Raw genomic sequence first — 24,201 nt, forward strand, 5'->3', positions numbered from 1 at the left:
GGGAGGCAGCCCCTATCGAGCCTGAAGACTACGAGATCGAGAAAGTTATGGATTCGATCTCTGCCCAAGGAAGTGTGAAGTATCTGACCAAGTGGCATGGTTGGCCAGCCAGGAAGGATTGGACATGGGAACCGTGGGAGCACTTCCACTCTAACGGAGCCAAAGCAGCCGTCTTGCAGTTCCACCAGCAGAACCCAGGTAAGCCCAGAGACCCCCGAGCAACCAACTGACAAAGTGAAGAAGTGACTGGCAACAAGCGGCTCGAGGGCGCGCCTAGAGAAGGGGGGAGATTGTGTCACACGGGCCCACGACTCAGTGCCCCTAGACAGTACACACTCCAACCAACAATAGCCCAACGATATGCCCAGGATCAGAATATCTGGGGCCGGCAACCAACTGAGCCCACCGGGGCTCAGCGGAGGCATCACGGCGACCACCACGAAGGCAGAACCAGGGTGCCGATACGGGTTGGTTGGGCAGGAGGGACTGAGGACCCATACGAGCTGCAAGAAGACTGCAGGACAGGAATCATATGTACCTATTACTGGTGGAATCAGTGGCCAGGACGCCGAAGGAGGTGCCCGGCCAAGGCAGACAGATAAGACAGGTTCGAGGACCAGGGAGCTCAGAACGGTCCTGGGGATCCGGAGGACTATAAGTAGGCCTTGCCTTTCCTACCCAAATGGCAAGGGGCAAGGACCTTGAGGCCATAACAGATTATTATACTGAGTTGAACTACCTGTTCCAAGCCGAGATACTCCCCTTGTCACAGCGGTTGCTCAAACTCGACACACACCTGGTTGGTCTCCAACTACTTCCATAGCTCCCAATCGTAAAGCATATTGCTGAAATGTTCTGCCATCTCATGCGCGTGACCATTAGCGACTTTCGCGAGTTGTAGAAAGAGTCGATCGCCGAAAGGCCGATCTCTGAAGAGGACTTCGAATTGGGCCTCCAAGATCCTGTTGTTGGCAACAAGCATTCCACGTTGCTTCATTTCGTAAGAAAAAACTGCCCCAAAGGCAGGATCCTTGAACACTATAGCTTCACCCATTAGACGATCCAAAAGATATCCGTTAGGCGAAAGATACCCTCCAGTGTCATGTCGTTCTGCTTGGATGCCAATGCAAACCCGAGACGTGTACCATCCATGATCAAGAGGAGACCGAGTTTCTTGGCGTCTAGACAGCAAAAGCTGGCATTGTGATTGTGCTGGATCGGTTGATCCCTGGTGGTTCGGCATGAGAGAGCCTCGAGAACCTCTGGATGTGCTCCATCGCCGTAGTCGTTGAGGAACGTGCTGCGCTGTTCTTCCCGGTCAAGGGAAATGTATTGCCGCTTTTGGACTTGGGTGGGGTGTGTAGTTAGGAGCAGCACTGCCTCTTCCACCCTATTCTCCTGCCCATTTCAGCCTGGAAAAAACGTGTTTGATTTCGAAATGTCCAAATTAACTAGCTTAAGTTCGAATACCGAATTTGAAAATCAAGGTAAAGGCCTAGTTACATCGTGCGATAAACTAACATACTGCTTGTCTTGACTACAGTTTCGTTCCATATTTACATACCTACCTAAGCTCCTTTATCGCATTCAATCAACAAATTAGCAGTTATGGCGTCATACCTCCCTAGTTCCCTTGGCATTAGCTGCCGCTCTCACAGGCTTAGTTACTGTAGTCAAATCATCTTGGGAGCTGTCTCGTATGATAAAGAAGAAATATGAGCAGCGTGTACTGAAGGACCATGCCAATGAAATTAACACCAGGCTGTAAGTAAGACTTTATGTCACGCGGCAAACAAGCAATTAGCCGCATCACGGCCTAACCGCTATCTACCTGTACAATTAATGGTTGGAATTGAGGCGGATAATGAAATGCCTCGCGGCTGCTAAAGGAAATCAGATCAAATAAAGTTTGTTGTGGCGCTTGGAACTACGTCAAGCCAACTAGCCCGATCTTGAGTTGTTCGAGTGGGCCAAATGACCTCTCTACCAAGTGTTCTAGAGCCAACTATCTTCATGACGAAACAGGGTACTCGAAGTGATGAAAGAGGCGGGATCCAGAAGGATCTAGAGTATTGTAACGGGCTATAAATTAATGGAGACCCCCAGGCCCCTCCTGTGTCACGCTGTGATAAAAAAAAAGAGAGAGAAAAAGAATGAGAGATCAGCTCAGCTTTCTGTCTTGAACTTTATAGTTAGGACGCGCCCTGAAGAACACGATTCCATTGTTCAAACTTTCTCCACACGAGCCATTCTACTCCCTGTTGTTCGAGTGGGTCATAACTATATGACGTCGCTACAAAGCATTCTGGAGCCACCTGTCTTCAGGACGAAACAGAGTACTCGAATTGATGAAAGAGGCGGGATCTAGAAGGATCTAGAGTATCATGACGGGCTATAAATTAATGGAGACCCCCAGACCCCTCCTGCGACACGCTATGATAGAAAAATAGAGAAAGAGATTGAATGAGAGATCAGCTAAGCTGTGTGCGGCTAACTTGCAAGCCCAGTCATCTGATCTCCGACACCTTCTCTCTTAGCTGCAGCTCCTGCCGATGCATCTGCTCTGCCTCCTCATACTTCCCTTGGCTATCAAGCACACTCGCAAGGTTGCTCATGCTACTGAGCGTGTCGGGATGCTCCTTACCCAACACCTTCTCACTTAGCTGGAGCTCCTGCCGATGCATCTGCTCGGCCTCCTCATACTTCCCCTGGCTACGAAGCACAACCGCAAGGTTGTTCATGCTGGTGAGCGTGGAGGGATGCTCCTTGCCCAACACCTTCTCAGAGAGCTGGAGCTCCTGCCGATGTATCTGCTCGGCCTCCTCATACTTCCCCTGGCTATCAAGCACAAGCGCAAGGTTGTTCATGCTGGTGAGCGTGGAGGGATGCTCCTTGCCCAACACCTTCTCCCTTAGCTGCAGTGCCTGCCGATGTATCTGCTCGGCCTCCTCATACTTCCCCTGGCTACGAAGCACAACCGCAAGGTTGTTCATGCTGGTGAGCGTGGAGGGATGCTCCTTGCCCAACACCTTCTCAGAGAGCTGGAGCTCCTGCCGATGTATCTGCTCGGCCTCCTCATACTTCCCTGGCTATCAAGCACAAGCGCAAGGTTGTTCATGCTGGTGAGCGTGGAGGGATGCTCCTTGCCCAACACCTTCTCCCTTAGCTGCAGTGCCTGCCGATGTATCTGCTCGGCCTCCTCATACTTCCCCTGGCTACGAAGCACAAGCGCAAGGTTGTTCATGCTGGTGAGCGTGTAGGGATGCTCCTTGCCCAACACCTTCTCCCTTAGCTGCAGTGCCTGCCGATGCATCTGCTCGGCCTCCTCATACTTCCCCTGGCTATCAAGCACAAGCGCAAGGTTGTTCATGCTACTGAGCGTGTTGGGATGCTCCTTGCCCAACACCTTCTCCCTTAGCTGCAGTGCCTGCCGATGCATCTGCTCAGCCTCCTCATACTTCCCCTGGCTACGAAGCACACCCGCGAGATTGTTCATGCTGGTGAGCGTGGAGGGATGCTCCTTGCCCAACACCTTCTGACATAGCTGCAGTGCCTGCCGATGCATCTGCTCCTCATACTTCCCCTGGCTATTAAGCACACCCGCGAGATTGTTCATGCTGGTGAGCGTGTCAGGATGCTCCTTGCCCAACACCTTCTGACATAGTTGCAGCTCCTGCCGATGCATCTGCTCGGCCTCCTCATACTTCCCCTGGCTATCAAGCACACCCGCGAGATTGTTCATGCTGGTGAGCGTGGAGGGATGCTCCTTGCCCAACACCTTCTCCCTTAGCTGCAGCGCCTGCCGATGCATCTGCTCGGCCTCCTCATACTTCCCCTGGCTATCAAGCACAAGCGCAAGGTTGTTCATGCTACTGAGCGTGTTGGGATGCTCCTTGCCCAACACCTTCTCCCTTAGCTGCAGCGCCTGCCGATGCATCTGCTCAGCCTCCTCATACTTCCCCTGGCTATTAAGCACACCCGCGAGATTGTTCATGCTGGTGAGCGTGTCAGGATGCTCCTTGCCCAACACCTTCTGACATAGTTGCAGCTCCTGCCGATGCATCTGCTCGGCCTCCTCATACTTCCCCTGGCTATCAAGCACACCCGCGAGATTGTTCATGCTGGTGAGCGTGGAGGGATGCTCCTTGCCCAACACCTTCTCCCTTAGCTGCAGCTCCTGCCGATGCATCTGCTCGGCCTCCTTATACTTCCCTAAACTGCGAAAGCTCTCACCCACTTTGGAAAGAAGACCTGTTGTCGCTTCCTCGTCATCTGTTCTCTTCCGTAGTTGAAGAGCATGTTGCGTATGAGGAAGATACCTTATCCACTCTTCTCGGTTTTCGTGTTTGGGCCAAGGAAATATATCGTCAAGCCGTTCTAACACTTTGGCCGTCCATTCCTGTCGCTCTCCCTTTCCATCTAACCAGCTCAGCATTGATATCTGAACTAGCCGATGGATATCGTAGCTATCCGACTCATTCTGTTGGGAGATAAATGCATACGCCTTCAGGGTCCCGATTGCTTCAACAGTCTCTAGCGTCCCCGCCGGCGGCAACAGGGAGTGCGGAATATCCTTCCCGGCTAGAAAGCACAGAAATCTGAGGTAGTCAGCCGCCAGCGCGTCGTGATCTGAGATTTGCTGGAACGAAATCAGCCAAGTTGTGGCGACAGCATTTTGAATGTTCTTATATCGGTGTCGGTCGTCAAAGTGACTACTCAACAACTTAACCATATCCTCATCACTGGACTTGCATAGCTTGAGGTACCGCGCAGTCGAGATCTGCTCCTTAGCCATATAAGCAGACGCCTGCCGTATTGCCAGAGGGAGGTTAGTAAGAAACTCTAGCAACGCACTGTTGCTTCTTGTGTCGCTCATCTGAGAACCTTTCAGGTTTTTCCCTAATAGCTTAAGGGCCTCGTCTTTGCTCATTTCTTCAACTGCGATAATATGATTTTCAGACTCGACCAGCCTTAATCCAAGTTTGTGGTTTCGGGTTGTGAAAAGAATAGATCCTTTCCGGCTGAATGGAAGATAGTCGGTAAGGGCGGTATCCCCAAAGAGTAGCTTTTCATCGTCGGCGTTGTCGATGATCAAAAGCCAGTTACCCATATTCTCGCGGCCCAATGCGGACTTGATCAGTGCCTTGACATCTGCTTTTTCTTCGTCGATTCCCGGTACCTTAAGCTGCTGGCCGATAGCGCGGTATGCATTCTCGAAAGCGGTGGCATCCACAGCGGGAACCCAAAAGACCGAGCATTCCGGTTGTACGTCGCGAGTACGATAAGCGGTCTCCAGCGCGATCTGCGTCTTTCCAACCCCCCCCAGACCTTCGATGGCGGTCCGTTGGCAGTCATCTTCGTCTCCACTAGGAAGAACCCTCTTAAAAAGATCTTCGAGAATTGATTCACGCCCGACGAATTCCTTATTACGTCCGAACCGGACGATCCAGTGTCCCTTCACGGAAGCTTCGCCATATTAGCACTATTCTGGCCGCATCAGCCCACCCAGGAGATGATCAGCTTACAGTTCTTCCGCAGTTTTAAAACAACCGATGCGTCTCCAGCGAGTTTCCTGACCGCATCTTTAACTAATTTAAAGTTGGGACATTCTGGACCTTGGAATTTGTTCATCCCTGAATGGGTCGCATCCAAGCCTTGGCGAGGGAAACCATGCAGGCAGGCCGAAGACTCCGTCACAAGCTATCAAGGTCAGTTAAATATTACGAACGGGGGCAAATAACGTACAATCTTGCGGGTAACACTCCTTGACAGGCGCTTCGCCCACCCCGGCGATAGAATACGTCTTAACATCTCCGTCTTCCTGGTCTCGAAAAAGCAACTCAGGGACAGTTGCACTGCCTTAGCATTAGCGATCTCGGCGAACTTCTGAACGCGCTGGTGGACGAAGTCGTGGCTCTGCTCGAGGTCTTTTATGAGTTGGTCAGAGGCCTGCTCTCCCATAATGCCTTTAACCAGCACCTGCCACCGAGCCTGCTTCGCAGCATCACTACCCTGGAATGGAGTGGCGAGAAACACGATGCCGACAGTGGAAAGCAGGATATGTTTATAGGCGCTGCCTTCCTGGGCGGCTCGGATGATTGCCTGGGGAGGTTAACCGCTGCCCGCCGTATATGATCTAGGGACATACCTCGGCCAGAATAAGCCCTCCAAAACAAGAGGCGACGAAGATAATCGGTCGCGTTTGCGAACCAATATCTTCGGCGATAAGACCGAGTAGCGTATCGGCATGGCCGAGCAGCGTCTGCACGGGTGCATTTGCGAAGTAGTTTGCATTCCAGTCGTACGTATATATGCGGGCCTTTGGTAGGGCTGCCGGCAGCATGTCGGCGTCCGACAGCCAGTTCACAACCCCATCCCCATTTCTTTTCTTAAACTCCCATGTCCGCGGCGACTCGGTGCCCAATCCGTGGATTGCGATAATACTGTCCGGTTAGACGTGCCTCTATGCGTTTAACCGGGTGGAACTTACTCGATCGTCGCGTCGTCGGGAGTGTCGTTGACTGGGACGATCCGGCGGAGTCCCCTGCAAGCCTAAGGATGGAGTGCCGGTAGTTAGCATCGGACGCCGCTTCTTATATAGAGAGCGATCTCACCTCTGTCGTGGTCATCCTGGGAATATTCTGAAAAGCGGGGCTCGTATTGCGCACCAGGCTGGTAAGGGTCAGCTTCAATCGCGGCGGTGACTATGTTAAGGTCGCCGTAAGAACGAAAGTGATGGAGAGAGGAGTATTTAGACTTAGCGAGACCCACAATGAGGCGCTGTTTGCTCTTTGTATACGTGTCACACGTCAAACGACCAACCGCTATCGAGAACCAATGGTGGGAAGGAAGTAAGGCAGGCAATCAAGTGCCTCGCGGTTATCAAAGGAATAGTATTGGACACGGAGTATATCGAAGGACTTGGCAGCGGGCTGAGATCGCCTAATGCTTACCGCCCAAAGCGCCAGAAGCGCCATATCCAACTACTTTAAGCCATGGTCCTGACATCAACTCTGATGCGACGCACCTGGGCAAGTATTCACAGCACCCATCAAAAACCGCGGACGATCAAACCGTCGTGTCGTGTCTCTGTCTCTCGACGCTCCAAGCGAGTCAAGACGAACGGCGGAGAAATCGAAACTAAGGGATAACGTATGTGTTACAACCTGCACCGGGAGTGGATACAGACCAAGGCAGTACGCCGAAGGTGAATATGACAGGATGATCGAAGGTTGTGACAAGCGTCTCAGACATGGGGTTCACTGTCAACAACAGGTCGTTCTAACAAAGAGCTACTGAGAGTAGATTGTAGACAAATGAACTTGATAGCTTGCATGAGGAATCAGATTCCTCGACATGGGGAGCGCCGGGCACTCCCCCCTATTTATGTGAAACTATCTACATATGTTTCTGAAGTATCTTTGTACCTTGCTCAGTGTGCTCAGTGGTCTTGGCGGCTGGGCAGACGGAGCAACCTTTCATGATCGATGTGCTCAGTGTGCTCAGTGGTCTTGGCCACTGATCAGACTGAGCACCTCCTGATTGGTCGTATGGGGGCTTATGGGTCTTTCCATCCCTGGCCCAATGATTGGCCGAGGTGTCCCAGCACCTTGGGTACCACCCAGTGGTTCCTGTACGGGAGTATTACGCTTGGGGCGTAACAACGAGCTCGATGTACCGAAGTACCTATACTTTTTACCGCCCGTTTTATTTTCGATTTTTATTTTCTGTCGGCGCTTAATGCTTCAGGTTCATTGGAAGACTGAGGGGTGTGAATGTAGAAGATAGGGAGAGAAATCTTCCTCAGTTTTTGGCAGTATGTCTTCCAAAATCAGCATTGGATTTCCCTGGAAATGACAGTCTGGATGTTCTTCTCGCGGGCACCATTTCATAATTGCTGTTGATCGTGGGTATATGCCGAACTGATCACGGAGGGATGAGTTGGTGGAAAGGTAGATGGTTAAAGGGCAGAATGGAAGTAGTAGCTAATTAAATAGGTAAGGTAGCTGGCTCAAGCTACGTCTGGCAGGTATTTTGATTTGCAGTAGGCCCACAGAACGGGGACCTTGCAAAATCTGATAATCTTGATTACTCCTTCCCCTTCCTCTTATCCTAGGTAGGTATATTACAAATCCGCCAGACGGCTGAACGCCAAATTTTGATGCCACGTCATGTCGAGCCTGGCTCAATGGTTTATTCCGCCCCGACAGCAATGCCCTGGTCAACCTCACCACCCTTGTCCATCGGCGACAGGTTCGCCTTCGCAGGTCCAGTCACACAGATGCCCTCCTTGGAGAAGCGACTGCCATGCACCGGGCAGTCAAAGCTCTTCTCAGCAGAGTTCCAGCAAACAACACCCTTGAGGTGAGGGCAGAGAGCACTGTACGTATGCACCTGACCGTTCTCGTCCTTGTAGACAGCCATGGGCTTCTTGGTTTTCTAATGCTCTGTTAGTCACCGGACTCACACGTTACAAAGTCTGACTAAACTTACCGGATTCAACACACCGCCGCAGCCAGGCGCGAGATCCTCAATATCGGTGATGTCGCTCTGCAGAAAGCGCTTGTACTGGGCATTGATCTGCAAGTCGTGCGAGATCAAGCTCGGCAAGCTCTTGAGGATACTCGCGAGCCGGTTCGGCGCATACAGCGTGGCCCAATCGTTGGTGACTGTGTTGCCCTCGATCTCGTCCGCAATGAGCTTCCCAGCAAGCGTCCCGTGTGTTAGTCCATCGCCAGAGTCTCCCGTCACGATGTAAATCTTATCACAGCCTTGATTCTTGCCGATGAATCCCAAGAAGTCGACTGGCTCAAAGATCTGCCCGCTCCACTGGTAATCGATCTTGCCAGCCTGAGGAAACCGCTCACGAGTCCACTGCTCCAGCTCAGCATACCGCGGTGTTGTCTCCTCCTGGCCAACTTTGTGATCGCAGCCGCCAACAACCAAGTAGTCATCCTTGTCGTCACAAGCTGTCAGGCGTACGTATTTGTACTCCTCAGCATTGTCATACAGTAGGCAGTCCTCGATGCTGCCTTTGGGTACGCGGATGGCAATGCAGTAACTCCGGTAGAACTCCAACTCGGTAATGACCGACAGCTTCTGCAGCGGCACGCACGTCGCCTCCACGGCATTCTCGGCCTTCACCGTGTGCCCATTCTCCGTCTGAATCTCGACCCTCTTGTGGCCGAGGCCAAGAACTTCGACACCCTTTTCCGCGACCGACATGACCCGAGTGCGGGTGTAGCACTGGAAATTGGGCTGCTGCTTCAGCCAGTTGAGCACACCAACGAGATACTGGGTTGGATGAAAGGTCGCCTGATTGTCAACCACCATACCACCTCGCTGGTCGATGTTGCCACTCCAACCTTTGACCTTCAGATTGGGCTGGTTTTCGGGCCAGATTGGTTAGCAAATATTCGAATCATGTTTCCACTTGAAGACATTATAATCAACTCACATCAAACCTGGTGTGCATGCCGATCTTCTTCTGCATTTCGGTCTCCTGTTTCAGCTCATCGATCTCCTGGTCATGCTTCTCATGTCCAACAGGAAACTGGCTAATGTCGTAAGCAGGCAAACGACGGTATTCGCACTCAATCCCAAGCTCTTGGGCGATCTGCCCAATCCTGTCCCTCGCCCAGGCATGACTCTCGGCGGCAATCTTGGCACCACCCTCCCCGTGCTTCTTTGCAATCTCAACGAAACCATCGTCCAAGTCGTTGGTCAGATGGCCGGATGTGCGACCTGTCTCACCAGAAAGCACATCACGTGCCTCAAGCATGACAACATTCTTGCCGCGGCGGACGAGCTCGTAGGCGGTCGTGATGCCAGAGATGCCGGCACCGATGACGGCTACATCTGTCTCGAGATTGCGGTCGAGGGTGTGAAACTTGGGGTATTGATCGTAGGGGACCTTGTGGACCCAAACCGAGTCGGCGGTCCCCGAGGTCTGCATCGTGTGCTGAGGGTTTGAGCTGGCAATAGTGGCCATGGTTGCGGCGAGGGGAAACTTGTTGACTTGAGAGTAGCGAGGGAAGAATTGGAGTCTTGGTGAGGTGTTGCGGGAGGAGGATGGGGAGGTATTTGTTCGAGATGAAGCAGCTGTGTGCATATAGGCGGTTGCGAAGGGTGCTGTTAATGGTCCGATGACGTCACCACATACGGGCAATGACAGGCGCGAAGCTGTTGGTTGTTTGGTTATGAGATTTCTTTGAATGGCCCTAGCCGTCGTTCGGGTGGAAAGAGAAAGGGTTGAGAGTGCCATTTTTGCCGGTTACAATTGGGGTAATGAGCAGACTATAAGTGCGACTTGGAGGACCGGAAAGGATGCTATGGCTGCCTGGGCAAGATGGGAAGATCAGGAAGTTTCCTACACGGCTTGGGAACACAAATTGTCTCATTGGCAGGCATGAGAGAGTTGTTACAGGTTCTCTTAACATTGGTGGTGGTCATGAGGGTTCGATGTGCAAGGTGTATGACGACACCACTTCTTCGGGGCGGAGGAAATCACCCGGCTGCCGGGACCTGCAGATGCGGATAAAAATGGGGGCTGCGAGGTTAAGCTTGGCACACTACCTTACTATTCTTGACCTTGGTTGCACCGCCAAGCATCGCCAACCTGGCCGTCATCGGGGTTGATCCTGCCCGGTTCCTGCCGGTGGTGTTTTGGCCTTCCCTCTCGGTGGCCTAATATTTGGCCGTGCCAAGCTATGCATCCCTGTCCACACGTTTGCGGTCTCAATTTGGGGGTCGCAGATGTTGAGTCCCAGCCCCATAGATCGCCATTTATTCAGTATCCAAACTGGGTTATAAGTCTCGCCATTGCTACCTACAACCTCTACCAACGAGATTGTTGTTAGTGCGGCCAGGGCTATTTGCACCAAAAGACCCCTGTCACGCTAACAACAATAACCGTGGCAGAGGTGTAGAACCAACAGCCGCCACGGCAAGCGAAACGAGCCAATGATACCGTGAACATCACGGCCGCTATCAGCTTGCACCGCCTACCAGCATGAAGTGGATTAAGCGGTTACAGACAGGGGTGCGAAGGTCGCATTCTTCTCGACTGCGCCGCTTCGCCTGAGCCTTACAAGGTACGACTCTTTTCCAGTTTTCTTCCTCGGTCCTGTTCTTGTTCAACATCACACGGCAGAGACCGTCCTGCAAGGATGGCATCCCTCACATTCCTCCTATTCTTCCTCGCGATACTCACAAACCACCGCGTGCTCTCGCAGCAAGCTGTCAGCAAATGCTTCTACCCCAACGGCGACGAAGCCCCCGGCGACTTCCCGTGCAACCAAGACGCGAATGGCGCGTCAGTCTGCTGCAATGGCGATAAAGGGTACACATGCATGACAAACAAATACTGCCGTGGCCCAAGACAGGAACTCGTCAGGGGCTCATGCACCGATTCATCCTTTCCTTCCGCCGACTGCCCGAAACCATGCGGAAACGGAACCCCGGGGGATATCGTCTCCTGCTCCAACGTCACCAATACCGACACTGCCTTCTGCTGCCCAGAAGACGCCGGCTGTTGCGACAGTGGGAACGGCCAGTTTGACGTCTTTCCCTCGCGGCCAAAAGTCTGGGCGGAGTGGTCAAAGTCTTCGAAGAAATTCGTCGTTTTGGATGCCCTTGCCACATCAACGACAAGCAGGTCTTCGTCAACGCGGGTTTCGACATCGACAACACCAATCGAGACAGTCTCGGACACAAAGACAGACTCTACATCAAACCGGGAAACTGCCTCCCCATCCCCATCTTCAACGCCCGACTTTTCCGTCCCACCCGAATCCAACACCTCGCCTTTACCAGTCCCGCCAGCATCAGAAGGTCTCACCACCGGCGCCAAAGCCGGTATTGCTGTTGGAGCTGTGGCCGGTACGATACTGCTCATCGCGGTGGTGTTTATGGCTTACAAGCTCAAAAAGTACAAGCAAGGGCAGGGTGGCAGTTATGAGCATCACACACCGCAGAGCAACTGGAGCACTGCTGTCACCGAGGCAAACGGCAACAACGGTACCGGATACGTCTACGGGACTGCGCCAAAGGAGCTGCCTTCTGCGTGGGAGAGGCCGGTGAATGCACAGGAGATGGACGACGGTACGAATCAGAGGTACAACAACCGACCGGCGGAGATGGACGGGCAGGGGTACAGGTAATTTATTCAGAATTGATACTGTGGGAACGGGTGGGAAGCCTGGTGCTTGCTACATTATGGAGTGTAATCGTGTGCAGATAGAATTGAGGTAGTAGATAGATTATCGATGTAGTGCATCATTGAAGAAGTAGGTAGATTGTAGATGTAATATCTCCTTGATGAATGATGGATGATAAACGCAGAATACCTTTGTTATGAAACACCCTCAGCAAAACGCCCCAAAGCCGGATATCCAAACCAGTCATATGCATGTGATCCCATCTACGCCCCTCAAAAAAAAACCCAAATATAAAAATCACCTGTCCAGATACCCATCAAGACAATCAATGATTTCCAAAACACAAAGCAAAAAAGCCCGTCATATCCGGAACGCAAAGGACCACAACGCTGGCCCTTTGAAGAGCCCCGTAATTCAAGACGAGTACCCCGTCGCGCCCAAAACCTCAACCTTCCTCGCAAACCTAACCTCCACCCGCTCCTTCACCACCTCCAGTCCCAACTTGACCACAAGCATATACCCCCTCTGGATATTAAACGTCGTAAAATCTGGAACCAGATCCCCCTGGCCCCCCCAACTCCATGTCCCGCCTCGATACTGCTCAATTGAATACCTCTTCCCGCAAATCTCAAGCCACTTCATACTGAACCTTATCCCCAGCGAAGCGCCCAAATCCATCATTTTCCCACTGTCGGAATACGCCGGTGGCGGTGCGTCTTCAGTTTGAGGCAGCCGTTGCTCGTACCGGGTCTCTTCGCTGATAAAAGGGATTTCAATCCCGTTTCCATCACCACCCGGCAAGCCCAGAGAGGGCGTACTAAGTTCAAGTCTGGCAATGTCGGTTTCCTTCGTCATGTCATGTTTATCGAGCACGCTCCCCTTCACCGAAACAGACGTGGTGGCCTTGACCTTGATTTTGAGGCTGACGAGACGGATTTTGATGTCGTTTTCTGAGGCGGCGTGCGGTTGCTCATGGGAAGGCCGTGCCGCTCGGATAGTAGAGCTCTCACCTTGCTCATAACCCGGAAGTCTCTCTCCTTCCGCTTCTTCCGTCTTCGTCACCTTCCCCTTGTTTTTCTCCTCGGGGTGTCTCTCATCCTCCTCCTCACTGTCATCCCCCAACCCAGCAGTAAGCTCATGCAACTTCCACACTCCGACCCTCAACCCCCCAAGCAGCTCCCCCAACTGTATCCCCGCAGGTAAATCAACCAAAACCCTGAACCCCAACCTCGGCACTCTCGAACTCCTCACCATCTTGAGCATCTTCTCCTTAACACTCAGCTTATCCCCCTCCCGTCCAGCCAGCAACCGCTGCGATCGTATCACTTGATTCGCCGACCAAAACCTGAGCATCTTCACCGTCTGCACACCCGCCAACGGCATCGGGTACACCGCCACCGGCAACCTAGACTTGGCCACGTGCTTAAGATTACTATTGTGAAACGGCGCCTTGTCATATAAAAACGCCTCAAGCCAATACTCCACCCACGTCGCCTGCTTGCTCGATCCATGCCCTTGGTGCGACATCACCGAGCAGGGCAGGGGAATTTTCGGAGTCTGAAGTGGGACAAACGCCATTTCTGGATCCTGCTTGTTGCGCGCCCACCAGCCGTCCTCCTTTGTCGCGTTTGCCAACTTCGGGTTGAGGCAATGGGGAGGGATCTGCACCTGGAAATTCCACGCTTGCCCTTCAGGGCTGTTTGGGGGAATATGCACCGGGCTTCCGTTGATGCATGTTACTTGCTGGCGAGGGAAGAGGGTGTATTCCGTGTTGTAGTGGTGCGTTGTTTGGCTTTCGCCCGAACCAGTGGTCTTCTCGATGCGTGCGACGGACCGGCCGTGGAGGAAGAGGATGAGCCATACTTCTGGGCGGACAATGTGCTCTTGTCTTCGGATCTGACCCGTGATTTTTTCGCCGGGGAAGAAGACGGTTCTGTCCGGGGTGGGCGCATGGAGGTGGATGGAGAGGTCTGGCGAGGCTTTTGCTTTGTTTGGACGGATCATAATAAAATGTAGCGCTGATGAAGAAAGATGCCGGTGTTAAAATTAATATAGACGGAAAGTAGGCGTGAGGTTGTTATAAAGTTTAGGGCAGTCTCGGCAGTGCTTGTTTGAGGGTGTCATGTGGGCCGTGGCCATGATCGGCTTCGCCACGTTCCGTTGCACTGTCCGTATTCCTCGCGTTCGGTGAGGCTCACCCGTGTCACCATCGGCTTTTTGCACTGCGACGCCGATCCGTCCTCCGTTTGACATCCGGGAATGGTGGGACTTTCCGAGCCGGAGGGCGGCAACAGCCAGACGGACTGAAAACTCCGAGCAACAGTGACCTGTTGTCCCAACCACGCGGTTCAATGCAGCCGCCCCGGGAAATTGTTGTTGTGTGCCCCATCCACTATTGGCAGCAGCCCCGGTTTTGGTTAGCGTGCACAGCTGTAATGTCCGCTGACGAGCTGAACCCCTGGATGACCCCCTGTTTATTGACTTACAGAGTCCAGACCGCGATATATGCTTAGCCAAGCAATCCCTGTTTGAGAGACAACAGCAAACCAGTCTGAGGACTATAAACATCATGGCCAGCCCCAATGCAAGCTGCTCTCTTCTCTCTCAGGCCAGGCAATTGTCATTCATTCTTTGAACCCAGGACACTTTCTGTCCGTTCCACTCTTTCCCAGCCTGCCCCAGTCATTCATTGATACCACTTCACCATGCCTTCCTCCAAACTCTTGTCGCTCCTCGCCCTCCTTCCGGCTGCGGCTCTTGCAACCGACAATGCCTCGGTTCAGCCATCTGGGCTAGTCCGTCACTCTCTGACTGCTCAAGAGGGTGGTTCGCTTTTCAGCAGACACTCGAAGAGACAACTGGTCACTGAATCCTCGGCAAAGCGGGCCGGTACATTCTACACCATCAACGTCAAGTTCGGGACGCCTGGCCAAAATGTCCCTGTACAAATCGATACCACGCAATCCGAACTCTTCGCGAACCCTAGATGTGCCACGTCATCGAACCCATCCTTCTGCCAGAGCCAGCAGAGGTTCACCATGTCGAGCTCCCTCATCGATCTTGGGGTGCAAGGTTCGATGTCTCTGCGCAATGGTGGCTATGTCAACTGGCAATACGTGTCCGATTACATCGGTATCGGATGTAAGTTTGTGCATCATGGACGTTGTGTTAAACCGAGTTGACTGACGTATCTCCGTAGCCTCTAGGATCACCCAACAGATCTTTGGGGTTGCCTACGACAGTTCCGGACCGACGAACGCCATTCTTGGTCTCGGCCCATCCCTTCAAGGCTGGACCAATGGGTATCCCCTAGTTCTCGACAGTCTCAAGACACAGGGACACATCAACAGCCGGGCCTGGACTTTGGATTTGAAGGGATCTACAAGCCAGAGCGGTTCGGTGATTTTCGGTGGCATCGACACCAACAAGTTCATTGGGGACCTGGTTAAACTCCCCATTGTCCCTGCCGCGCAATCTCCTGATGGGTATACCAGATACTGGATCCGCCTCGATGGTCTCTCGGTCAGACAGGCCGACGGTTCAGTTGTGGATGCCTGGGCTAAGCCGGAGGGTGCAGCGGGTCAGCCATTCGTGATCGACAGCGGCGCGAGTCTCACTGCCCTTCCCACGTCCATCTACAGCCAGTTTGTTGCGGCGTTCCCTTCGGCCACGGCTAACGCCGACGGGACTTTGGCTGTTGATTGCCCTGCTGAGGGTGAGGGTGGATCTGTCAACTTCAACTTCGATGGCAAGGTCATCAGCGTTCCTTTCGGCGACTTTGTGTCTCGTGTGCCCGACACAGACACCTGTCTTTTGGGAGTTTATGAGGACAGCCTCCCTGTCCTTGGTACCAACTTCCTCAGGGCTGCCTATGTCGTGTTCGACCAAGACAACCGCAACATCCATCTCGCTCAGTCCGCAGATTGCGGTGCTGAGGCTCTTGTGGCTATTGGTACGGGTGTCGATGCTGTCCCATCGGTTACCGGCGCCTGCCCAGCTCCAGTGACCTCGACCACTACCACCGAGTCCGCTACGACCACAGAGGAGGTGACCTCCACCACTACCGAAGAGTCTGCCACCACGACTGAGGAGGCTACTACCACGACTGAGGAGGCTACTGCCACCACTGAGGAGGCTACTGCCACCACTGAGGAGTCTAGCACCATCACAGAGTCCGCCACCATCACAGAGTCCGCCACCATCACAGAGTCCGCCACCATCACTGAATCTGCCACCGAGTCTGCCACCGAGACTGCTACCGAGGCCGAAGAGAGCGAGTGCGAGACAGAGTATGAGTCGGCTACTGAGACTGCTACCGAATCGGCCACCGAGACTGCTACCGAGTCGGCCACCGAGACTGTTACTGAGTCTGCCACCGAGACCTCAGTTGCTGAGCCCTCCATCACTGCGACCCAGACCTCTGCCGCCGAGACCTCGGTTGTGGAGACCAGTTCATTCCCCATCACCACCACTGCTGCTCCCCTCCTGACCATCACGTACACCGAAACTTCGACCTCGACCATCACCTCATGCCCTCCTTCAGTTCCCAAGTGTCCTGTCGGCTCCGTCACCGTTGTTACCCAGGTCATCACAGCTACCACCTCCGTCTGCCCTCAGACCTCGGCCACCTACACCTTCCCTGCTGCCAACCCATCCGAGGCGCCTGTCGTCGTCACCCTCACCCCGGTCAAGCCGCTGCCCACTCCCGTCACCGTTCCTGGATGCAGCTGCACCGCTTCTCCATTCCCTACCGGACTCGCCCCCGGTCAGCCCACAACTTTGGCTACTGTGCCTCACATCGTCGCCACTGGTGTGCCCCAGGCCCCAGGCGCTGGTGTCCCCAACGTTCCGGGCACTGATGCTCCCCACGTCCCCGGTTCTGGCGCTCCTCATGTTCCTGGCTCCGGTGCTCCCCACGTTCCGGGCTCCGGTGCTCCCCATCTTCCCGGCACTGGCCTTCCCCATGTTCCTGGCACTGGCCTCGCCCCTGCCCCTACCCAGCCAGCCCATGGTGGCCACAATGGTACCAACCCGGTCCCCACCTTTGTTCCTCCTCAGGCTCAGCCCTCTGAGCCCGTGACGGCTGGATCCGCCAAGCTGTCCAGCGTGATGAACTGGGGCGCGGCGGCTGTAGTCGGTGGTGTCATTGCTGCCATGTTGTAATCGGAGTGTGAAGTTGTTGTGTATACTTCTTTTTGGGGCTGACGGTTGTTCGATCCAATTTCTGGTTGATTTTTCGGTTTATGTTCGATGGTGTTTGGTGCTTGGAAGTTAGAGGTAGACAATACAAATAATTTTTATTGGTTGGTGCTCTGAAAAATTTGAGTCCTCCACCTTCCCTGTGTTGAATCAATTCTTGAGGGAAGGTACGACCATGTGGTGTGTCTGATTGATTAGATAAGATCTCATTGTGGCTATTGACTGATATCACTGACATCGACTGAATCAATACTCCCGGAGCCGCAAGCCAGCATCACCTGGCTGCTGGAGGTCAACAAGGGACGGAAATTAACGAAGAACACCATTGACAACGCATGCAGAAACCCTAAGGACGCCATCGAGAACCTTCAGCTGGTGGGGCGACGTGCCAAACTTCCCAAAAGAGACGTGAAATCTCGGAAACTGTCCTATACTGCAGGGATTCAGATCGCTAGCGGCGAATCTGGCGATCCTTGCCCCCTGCATCTCTCCAGGTTTTGACGCCAACACACCAATCATGGATCATCGTGAGAGCCCCGTTGCTGCAGGATCCAGACCGTTCGGTGCTGCTGGCAACCATGTCATCGGGTTCTAGGCCAAACTTCAGGCTCCACGCCGAGGTGGACAAGGTGACAAGCAGATATTACTCATTAGTACTTCGTATTCCTTGACCTCCCTTCCTCACACCTTGCTTTGTGGTCACCTCACACTCGTTTTCCAGCCTACACTCACTTCAGTCACTCATTCGCCATGAAGCAGGGCCCCATCTTGCTGTCAGGTCTCACCTGGCTCCAAGTCGCAGCAGCGGCATGCTGTCGCAGCAACAAGTGTCTCAAGGGTGAGCTAGCCAGCAGATATTGGAGAAGTAGACGCTAACCTGTCCGTCTGCGCTGCAGCCGTCGTCTCTTCGGGTCTTGATGGACTCCAAGATTGCTCTACCAACCTGGCTGTGACCGTCACGCCAGCCCAGAGCACCGTTACCGAGACCGTCACTCAGTTGCCCACTGAGCACAACACCTTTGTCCACACGGCCTTCTTCACCGAGACTGTCACCACGACCGCCGAGACTGAAACTGAACTTTTCACCCTTCAGACCACCGTCACAGATGCCACTTACACTCAGCTCATCACCAACACTGAGACTGTGGTTGTTACCGAGACAGCCCAACAGACCGTCACGGCAACGAACACCGGTGCTGCCTATCCAGTCAAGGCACGAGGCGACACCCTCCTGGCCCCCGAGCCCGAGCCTACTTCTTCATTGTCGGGTTCTGAGCCATCCACCATCCCAGAGTACGCCTCGGAACAATGCCCATCTTGGGAGGCCTACGTGAAGGCTTGCAGTTGTGCCGGTGTAGAACCCACAACCATCACGGCTGAAGCTCCATCCGCGGCCACGGAGACAGTGTCACACACAGCGGACCCCATCACCGTCTCTGTGCCAACCACATTGTCTGTCACCGACACTGTCTACGTCTCTTTGACCGAAACCACTGCCGCCACCGATGTCGAGACAGTCCTTGAAACGGCCACAACCCAAGTCACTCAGACAGTTTCTGCCCACACCACCGTTACAGTCACGCAGACCACAACCACAGTGCTCCCCGCTGCAACATGCTTACCGCCTTCCCAGGTAAAGGCATTTAGAGGGTTGGCCACTGACTACGGTGGACAGCCCCTCGCTATGTATGCTAACATGCTCAACGCCTTGACGGGCGGGATGATTTGGCAACCCCCTTCCACATCCACGTCAACGTCGGTACAATACAAATACTTTTTCAAGCTCGACGACCAAGGACGCGTGGTTCTGGCCAAGGGAATTCCGCCCTACTCCTACACGTATGCTCTCTATGTAGCAACAAACTCGAATGGGGGTCTTTGGCCACAAGTCAACACAAAGGATGCCATCCAGAACTCGATCAACGTCGGGGGTTCGGTCGCATTCGTCAAGGGGTGCGTCAACTCTGTAACTGGAGAACTAACTTTGGACGCTGCGGGACGCAAGAATATTCTCTGGTGCGGACAGCAGATGTGGATGTCTACTGGGAAGGGGGAGGAGATCAACCGCGGCACATGCACCGTCATGCATCCCAAGGCCACGGAAATTGAGGCTTTCTGGGGATAAGCCTTCGTCTTGCACAATTGAGGAGGGCAGTTGTTTTGCCATGCATTCTCGTGACTCTCTAATCTGTGGAACTTTGTGTAATTCCTCAGGGGTAATCTTGGGAATGTTTATCTGACATAAATATTCATCTTGGTACATCACTGTAGCCATATCCTTTGTCCCCTTGCATTCAGGTCCGCGAGCGTGACAGGAAACCCGCTAATCGCAAATCGTTTCCCTCTGCCACGTTCATTTTCCTGCTCGTTGATGCTCCTTGCGTCACTCTCGTCGTCGGCCTGAAATTCAACCACAATGGCCTGCAAAGCTGCCTTGTCTCTGACACGCAACTCAAAGTCAAGCCTGAACTGTTCTATCCCCGTTCCGTCTGGATTGCGCTCCCTCACTCTGACCATATCCCTCGGATTGACGGACCCGCTGGTGATGTCAGTCAGAGTCCTCCATTGTCTATCCGCCGATGCCAAGCTCTTTTCCTCCTCGGCTGCTTCCTCAGTCGTCAGCTCTGTGTGATAAAACCTCGTCACCTTCCTCAGCAGCTCGCCCACAGCTGGCGCCTGATGCCTCAACCGACACCGCACCGCTCCCCGAAGCAACCTCCCATCCGGTCCGCCTGACGCCTGCTGATGAGACAAAGTAGACCTTGGAGAATAAGAGTCTGGTACCTCGAAAAAGAACATACCCGCCATCAACACCCTCGCCACATTCTTGATCTTGTCCCTCCCCTGCCCACCAACCCCCGCCCACTCCCCTGTTTCCTTCAACAACCTCGGCACCTCCTCACACTGATACAGCTGCACATACTTTGGCTTCAGTTCCGGGTTCAGCCTCATCAACCTCCCCCTTTGCGACCGCTCCGCCCCCTCCACCACCCCCTCCCATAATCTCTCCGTGTCCAGCTGCCGTTTTATCATTTTCTGCAAGGCAGTAAACCCCCTGAAGTTGCTCGCAAAAGGCATCTTGTCCGATTTTGGGCCTTGTTTCCCCGTCCCGAGCGACACCAGCGCATCAAGCACCACCCCGTTCCCCTCCCCACTCTCCCGAGACCAAATCTTTGTCTTTTCATCCATCGCCACTCGTGCCGGACAGTTGGCGTAAACCGCCCCATCAATGTACTCCTGCCCCCCCACCCCCCATTCTCTTTTGAACACTGGCAAATAAAACGGCGCCGCCGCGGTGGCCATAGCCGCCTCCCAGATTTTGAAATCCTTCTCCAAATCATCCTCCCTTTCAAAACCAGATCTGCTGCTACCACCACCAACACTGTCAGTGGCATAGGTAGTCAAAGGCCTGTTATAATTCCCAATCACAACCTCCGTATCCCCATCATCCCTCGTGCTCGTCACCGCAACCCTCACCCCCGACCCAAGCGCACCAGAAGCCAGCACCCTCTCGCTGTTGAACGTTGGCGCAAAAAGGCTCGTCTTGTCCCCAAAATACTGCTCCAACCCCGACCGCAAGGGCCGATCGCTATACACACTCTCCACCCTCCTGAAAACCATCGCCCCCCTCGTCAGCGCCCGCCACCCAAGCCGCGAGTTCTCAAACGTCGCGGTGGAGATCTTGCTGAAAAAGGCGATCATGTCCTGCATCCTGGTATCGATCCCGCTACCCCGCCTCGCCAACGGGGAAGAAGTGACGGCAGCAGGGTCGGAAGGGAGCTTCCCCGGAAAGGTCAGCGCGAGAGCAACGATCCCTCCTGTGCTGGTCCCCACGATGAGGTCAAACATCTCGGCCAGTCGGACGTTTGTCAGGCCGATTTCTTGCTCGAGCGCCTGGACGAGGGCGAGCTCGACGATGCCGCGGACGCCGCCGCCGTCGAGGGTGAGGATGCGGACGCCGGAGCAGCGGGGTCTGAGCTGGATGGTTTGGTGCCCGTCCTGGCCGTCGCAGAGGATGCAAGAGTCTAATTCGAAGGCGGCGGCTTTCCAGCGGGAGGGGGTGGAGAGCTCTTGGATGCAGCGGGGGCAAAAGGCGTGGCCGCACGATGAGGCGTGGTCGGGGGAGGAGAGGAGGCAGGAGAGGCAGGTTTTGGTGGAGAGGAGTTGGGCGAAGAGGGGTTTGTTCAGGGGGGTGAGTTCGCGGCGGAGTTTGAGGATGGAGGTGTCGACTTGTTGGTTGCCGTGATGGTTGAACTCGCGGTCTCGGAGCTGGAGTTGTTGTTGTTGTAGTTGTTGTTGCTGGAACTGTCCGGCGGGTTGGGGTTCGTAGCTGTCTTGGTGGGGAGGAAGGGGGGAGCGGTACACTTTGCGGTATAACTCGCAGAACCGAGCTCGTATGCGCTGGCGCCAGACGTCTCTGTTCCAGTCGTGACCGGGGACAAAGTCGCCCGGTACCGGCTGGAGGTTGTGTCTGTGGCCGGGACCGGACGGGGGAGGGACGTGCTGTTGGTGTTTGCCTCGCTTGCCACCGTGCCCCCGGACTTGACAGCTATATGGAGTCAGAGCGCCTTGTGAGTTCAGAAAGGTGTAAGAGCACTGCTCATGCAAGAGCTGGTACAAGGCCAGCCCGCCATCCCAGTACTTCCTCAAGTCATGATCGAATTTGATCTCGGGGGTAAAAGTGGCAGAGTCCCGTCTCCGAGCGAGGATCAAGAGAGACAAAGCGATGACATTCTCAATCATGCTGTCCATACCAGCAAGCTGGTTGTTGTTCACCCTGTTTTCACGGTCATACGCCAGCCGCAAAAAGTTGGCAATATGTTCCCTGAGATTGGTGGGTGTGTGATTGTCGCGACAGGTGGCCTTGTAAAAGTCGAGAGGTGTGCTCGACTCGGAAAAATGTCGAAATGTGTTGGAAAGAAAGAGAGAAAGCCCAGCGACGTTGTAGCGGGTCAAGCTCTCCGCTCTGATATCCCGCTCCTCGACAACCGCACGATCAAGAACACGCTTGAGGTTTCCGAAATGCTCAAGAAGCTTCTCTGGCTTGCCATGGTTGTCGACATGGTTGTTGTCAGGGATGTAGCAAAGGTGAATGCTGCGGAAGAGCTGACGATACAGATCGTTATTACTCCTGATCATCAACCCCAAGCTCGTGGACGCGTTGAAGCGCTCGACAAAAGTGGCAATCACTCCGGTCCTCTTCCACAGGGTTGGGCTCTGCGACTCCAGAAACTCTTGTTTCAGCATCTCCGGCGTGCTGTCCTTTTTGTCTGGGGTGTACTTGTTGCGAACAACGATCAATGTCTTGCCAGACGGTTGGTTGAAAGTCTTGAGCATTGCTCCGGCAGCCCACTCGAGGATCCGAGGAAAGTCGTGTCCTTTGGTTTTGGGATTCTGCGTGACAAACACAACAACGTCACTGACAGCGTAGAGAAACCGGGCGTAAAACAGGTCAATCCCTGCTTTGCCTCTGCCGTAGTCGTCGGCCTTGATGGTTCTCGTTTCCACCTGCTCGTCAGGATCTTCTGTGTCCGGGACGGCCTTCTCAGCGTTGGTGAGAGCAAAATCGGCTGTGAACCCTTCACAGTCAGCTAAAAGTAGGGGGTATTGAGGATCTGGCGACGGCTCTGGTTGAGTGGTGATGTTGTTGCGATAAAGGTGGACTCCAAAGGTTGCGGGATCGTCGCCACCCTGTGAGACTGGCAACTCGTGCTTCTCAGGGCGGTCCAAGACGCTTTGTAGCAGGTTGTACAACGCGTTCTCTCGACCCAAAGCGTCCGAGGAGTTTCCTGCTCTCTGCTCGGCTAGTCCGAGTAGAAGCATTGCCCTAACGACTGTGGACTTCCCAGCATATGTATTTCCAATGAACGACACGATGCTCGGATAATGGTTCCCCGTGATCCTGTTTCCAGTTTGATGAGGGTCGCAAAGACGTCGAAACCGGTCGTACAGCCAGAGTTCCGGCTTGTCATCTTCTTCTTTTCCCTTCTTGACGCTAAACCAGCGCGCAAGCTTGTCGTGGCCGTGGAGTGCTTTGATTTGAGCATCATCAAGGTCGGAACAGGTGATGGCTCTGATGAACATTTCTGCTGTCGGGTTGGCTGGTTGATGAAGAGCTTTGAGCTTCTCATTTGTGAATTGCTCGATGTGCTCGTTCCAACATGAGTGATGCTCAGAACAGGGAATGTTTCGGCAATCGTCAATAGTGCAAGAAATACAATAGGAGTCGTTGCATTTGACGCACCGCCGACCCATGGGCTTCCCATGATGGGGGCTGGAGGGCTTTTCGCACAGAAAACATTGCATTTTGAGTACCTTGCTGATGGGTGGTAATTGTAGGTAAGCTGAAATGTATGAGAATAAATTGGGTTTGTGAATGGTCTTCTTGGATTCAAGACAAGCGAAGCACACTGGTATAACAGTACTAAGATATGACAAGGCCTCAATTTATACTACGGTAGATCATAAGGTACCCCCCTCTGGAACTAACCTGGTAGCCAAGATCATCCCGAAGAGGGGTGCATACCTACGACCGTGAAGACGATAAGAGAGAAACATAACCGGCGTGTCGAAGTGCATCTTGATTCGTGGGAACTGTGTTGATGTACTTACCTTAGGTACTATTGATAGCTGAGCCGCCACTGTGGTTCGCGGTCGACGCAGCCGGACATCGACGCCTTGCGCCAACTTTGGCTTGATACGGTTTTGTGGCTTGTTTCCACGGGAGTCATCACGCCGCATTCATGTTCGATTCAGGGGGTTGGAGTGGCGACCGCTCTGGCGGAATTTCCAATTTCCCGAAAAGAACATGAGTCAGCGATATACAGTGACTGATTACACGAGG

The 24,201-nt window shown here is 53.7% G+C and overlaps 7 protein-coding genes across 7 annotated transcripts; 3 read left to right on the top strand and 4 right to left on the bottom strand.

Annotated features, from left to right (window-relative positions):
* Nucleotides 1-2,507: 2,507 nt before the first annotated feature.
* Nucleotides 2,508-6,974, bottom strand: QC762_0058770 (uncharacterized protein; the record flags this gene model as incomplete). Its single annotated transcript, XM_062883572.1, has 7 exons — nt 6,615-6,974; nt 6,491-6,552; nt 6,149-6,443; nt 5,746-6,102; nt 5,526-5,700; nt 3,086-5,466; nt 2,508-2,960 (listed from the first exon to the last, which is right to left on the bottom strand). Exons 1-7 carry the CDS (start codon nt 6,627-6,629, stop codon nt 2,508-2,510), a joined length of 3,738 nt encoding a protein of 1,245 aa, XP_062745256.1. The 5' UTR covers nt 6,630-6,974.
* A 1,050-nt stretch (nt 6,975-8,024) lies between these two features.
* On the bottom strand, nt 8,025-10,463 carry QC762_309950 (uncharacterized protein). The gene is made up of 3 exons (XM_062889290.1): nt 9,458-10,463; nt 8,494-9,384; nt 8,025-8,439 (listed from the first exon to the last, which is right to left on the bottom strand). The coding sequence occupies exons 1-3, from the start codon at nt 10,262-10,264 to the stop codon at nt 8,194-8,196; spliced, it is 1,944 nt and encodes a 647-aa protein (XP_062745257.1). The 5' UTR covers nt 10,265-10,463; the 3' UTR covers nt 8,025-8,193.
* A 705-nt stretch (nt 10,464-11,168) lies between these two features.
* Nucleotides 11,169-12,161, top strand: QC762_309960 (uncharacterized protein; the record flags this gene model as incomplete). The annotated part of the gene is made up of 1 exon (XM_062889291.1): nt 11,169-12,161. One exon carries the CDS (start codon nt 11,169-11,171, stop codon nt 12,159-12,161), a length of 993 nt encoding a protein of 330 aa, XP_062745258.1.
* Nucleotides 12,162-12,572: 411 nt separating this feature from the next.
* QC762_309970 (uncharacterized protein) lies at nt 12,573-14,162 on the bottom strand (the record flags this gene model as incomplete). Its single annotated transcript, XM_062889292.1, has 1 exon — nt 12,573-14,162. The coding sequence occupies one exon, from the start codon at nt 14,160-14,162 to the stop codon at nt 12,573-12,575; it is 1,590 nt and encodes a 529-aa protein (XP_062745259.1).
* A 701-nt stretch (nt 14,163-14,863) lies between these two features.
* Nucleotides 14,864-17,321, top strand: QC762_309980 (uncharacterized protein; the record flags this gene model as incomplete). The annotated part of the gene is made up of 2 exons (XM_062889293.1): nt 14,864-15,299; nt 15,358-17,321. 2 exons carry the CDS (start codon nt 14,864-14,866, stop codon nt 17,319-17,321), a joined length of 2,400 nt encoding a protein of 799 aa, XP_062745260.1.
* A 282-nt stretch (nt 17,322-17,603) lies between these two features.
* On the top strand, nt 17,604-19,637 carry QC762_309990 (uncharacterized protein). Its single transcript, XM_062889294.1, has 3 exons — nt 17,604-17,648; nt 17,699-18,195; nt 18,254-19,637. Exons 2-3 carry the CDS (start codon nt 18,108-18,110, stop codon nt 19,480-19,482), a joined length of 1,317 nt encoding a protein of 438 aa, XP_062745261.1. The 5' UTR covers nt 17,604-17,648; nt 17,699-18,107; the 3' UTR covers nt 19,483-19,637.
* Nucleotides 19,620-23,663, bottom strand: QC762_310000 (uncharacterized protein; the record flags this gene model as incomplete). The annotated part of the gene is made up of 1 exon (XM_062889295.1): nt 19,620-23,663. One exon carries the CDS (start codon nt 23,661-23,663, stop codon nt 19,620-19,622), a length of 4,044 nt encoding a protein of 1,347 aa, XP_062745262.1.
* Nucleotides 23,664-24,201: the final 538 nt, after the last annotated feature.

This window comes from Podospora pseudocomata, chromosome 3 (assembly GCF_035222375.1).
Source record: "Podospora pseudocomata strain CBS 415.72m chromosome 3, whole genome shotgun sequence".
Lineage (NCBI taxonomy): Eukaryota > Fungi > Ascomycota > Sordariomycetes > Sordariales > Podosporaceae > Podospora > Podospora pseudocomata.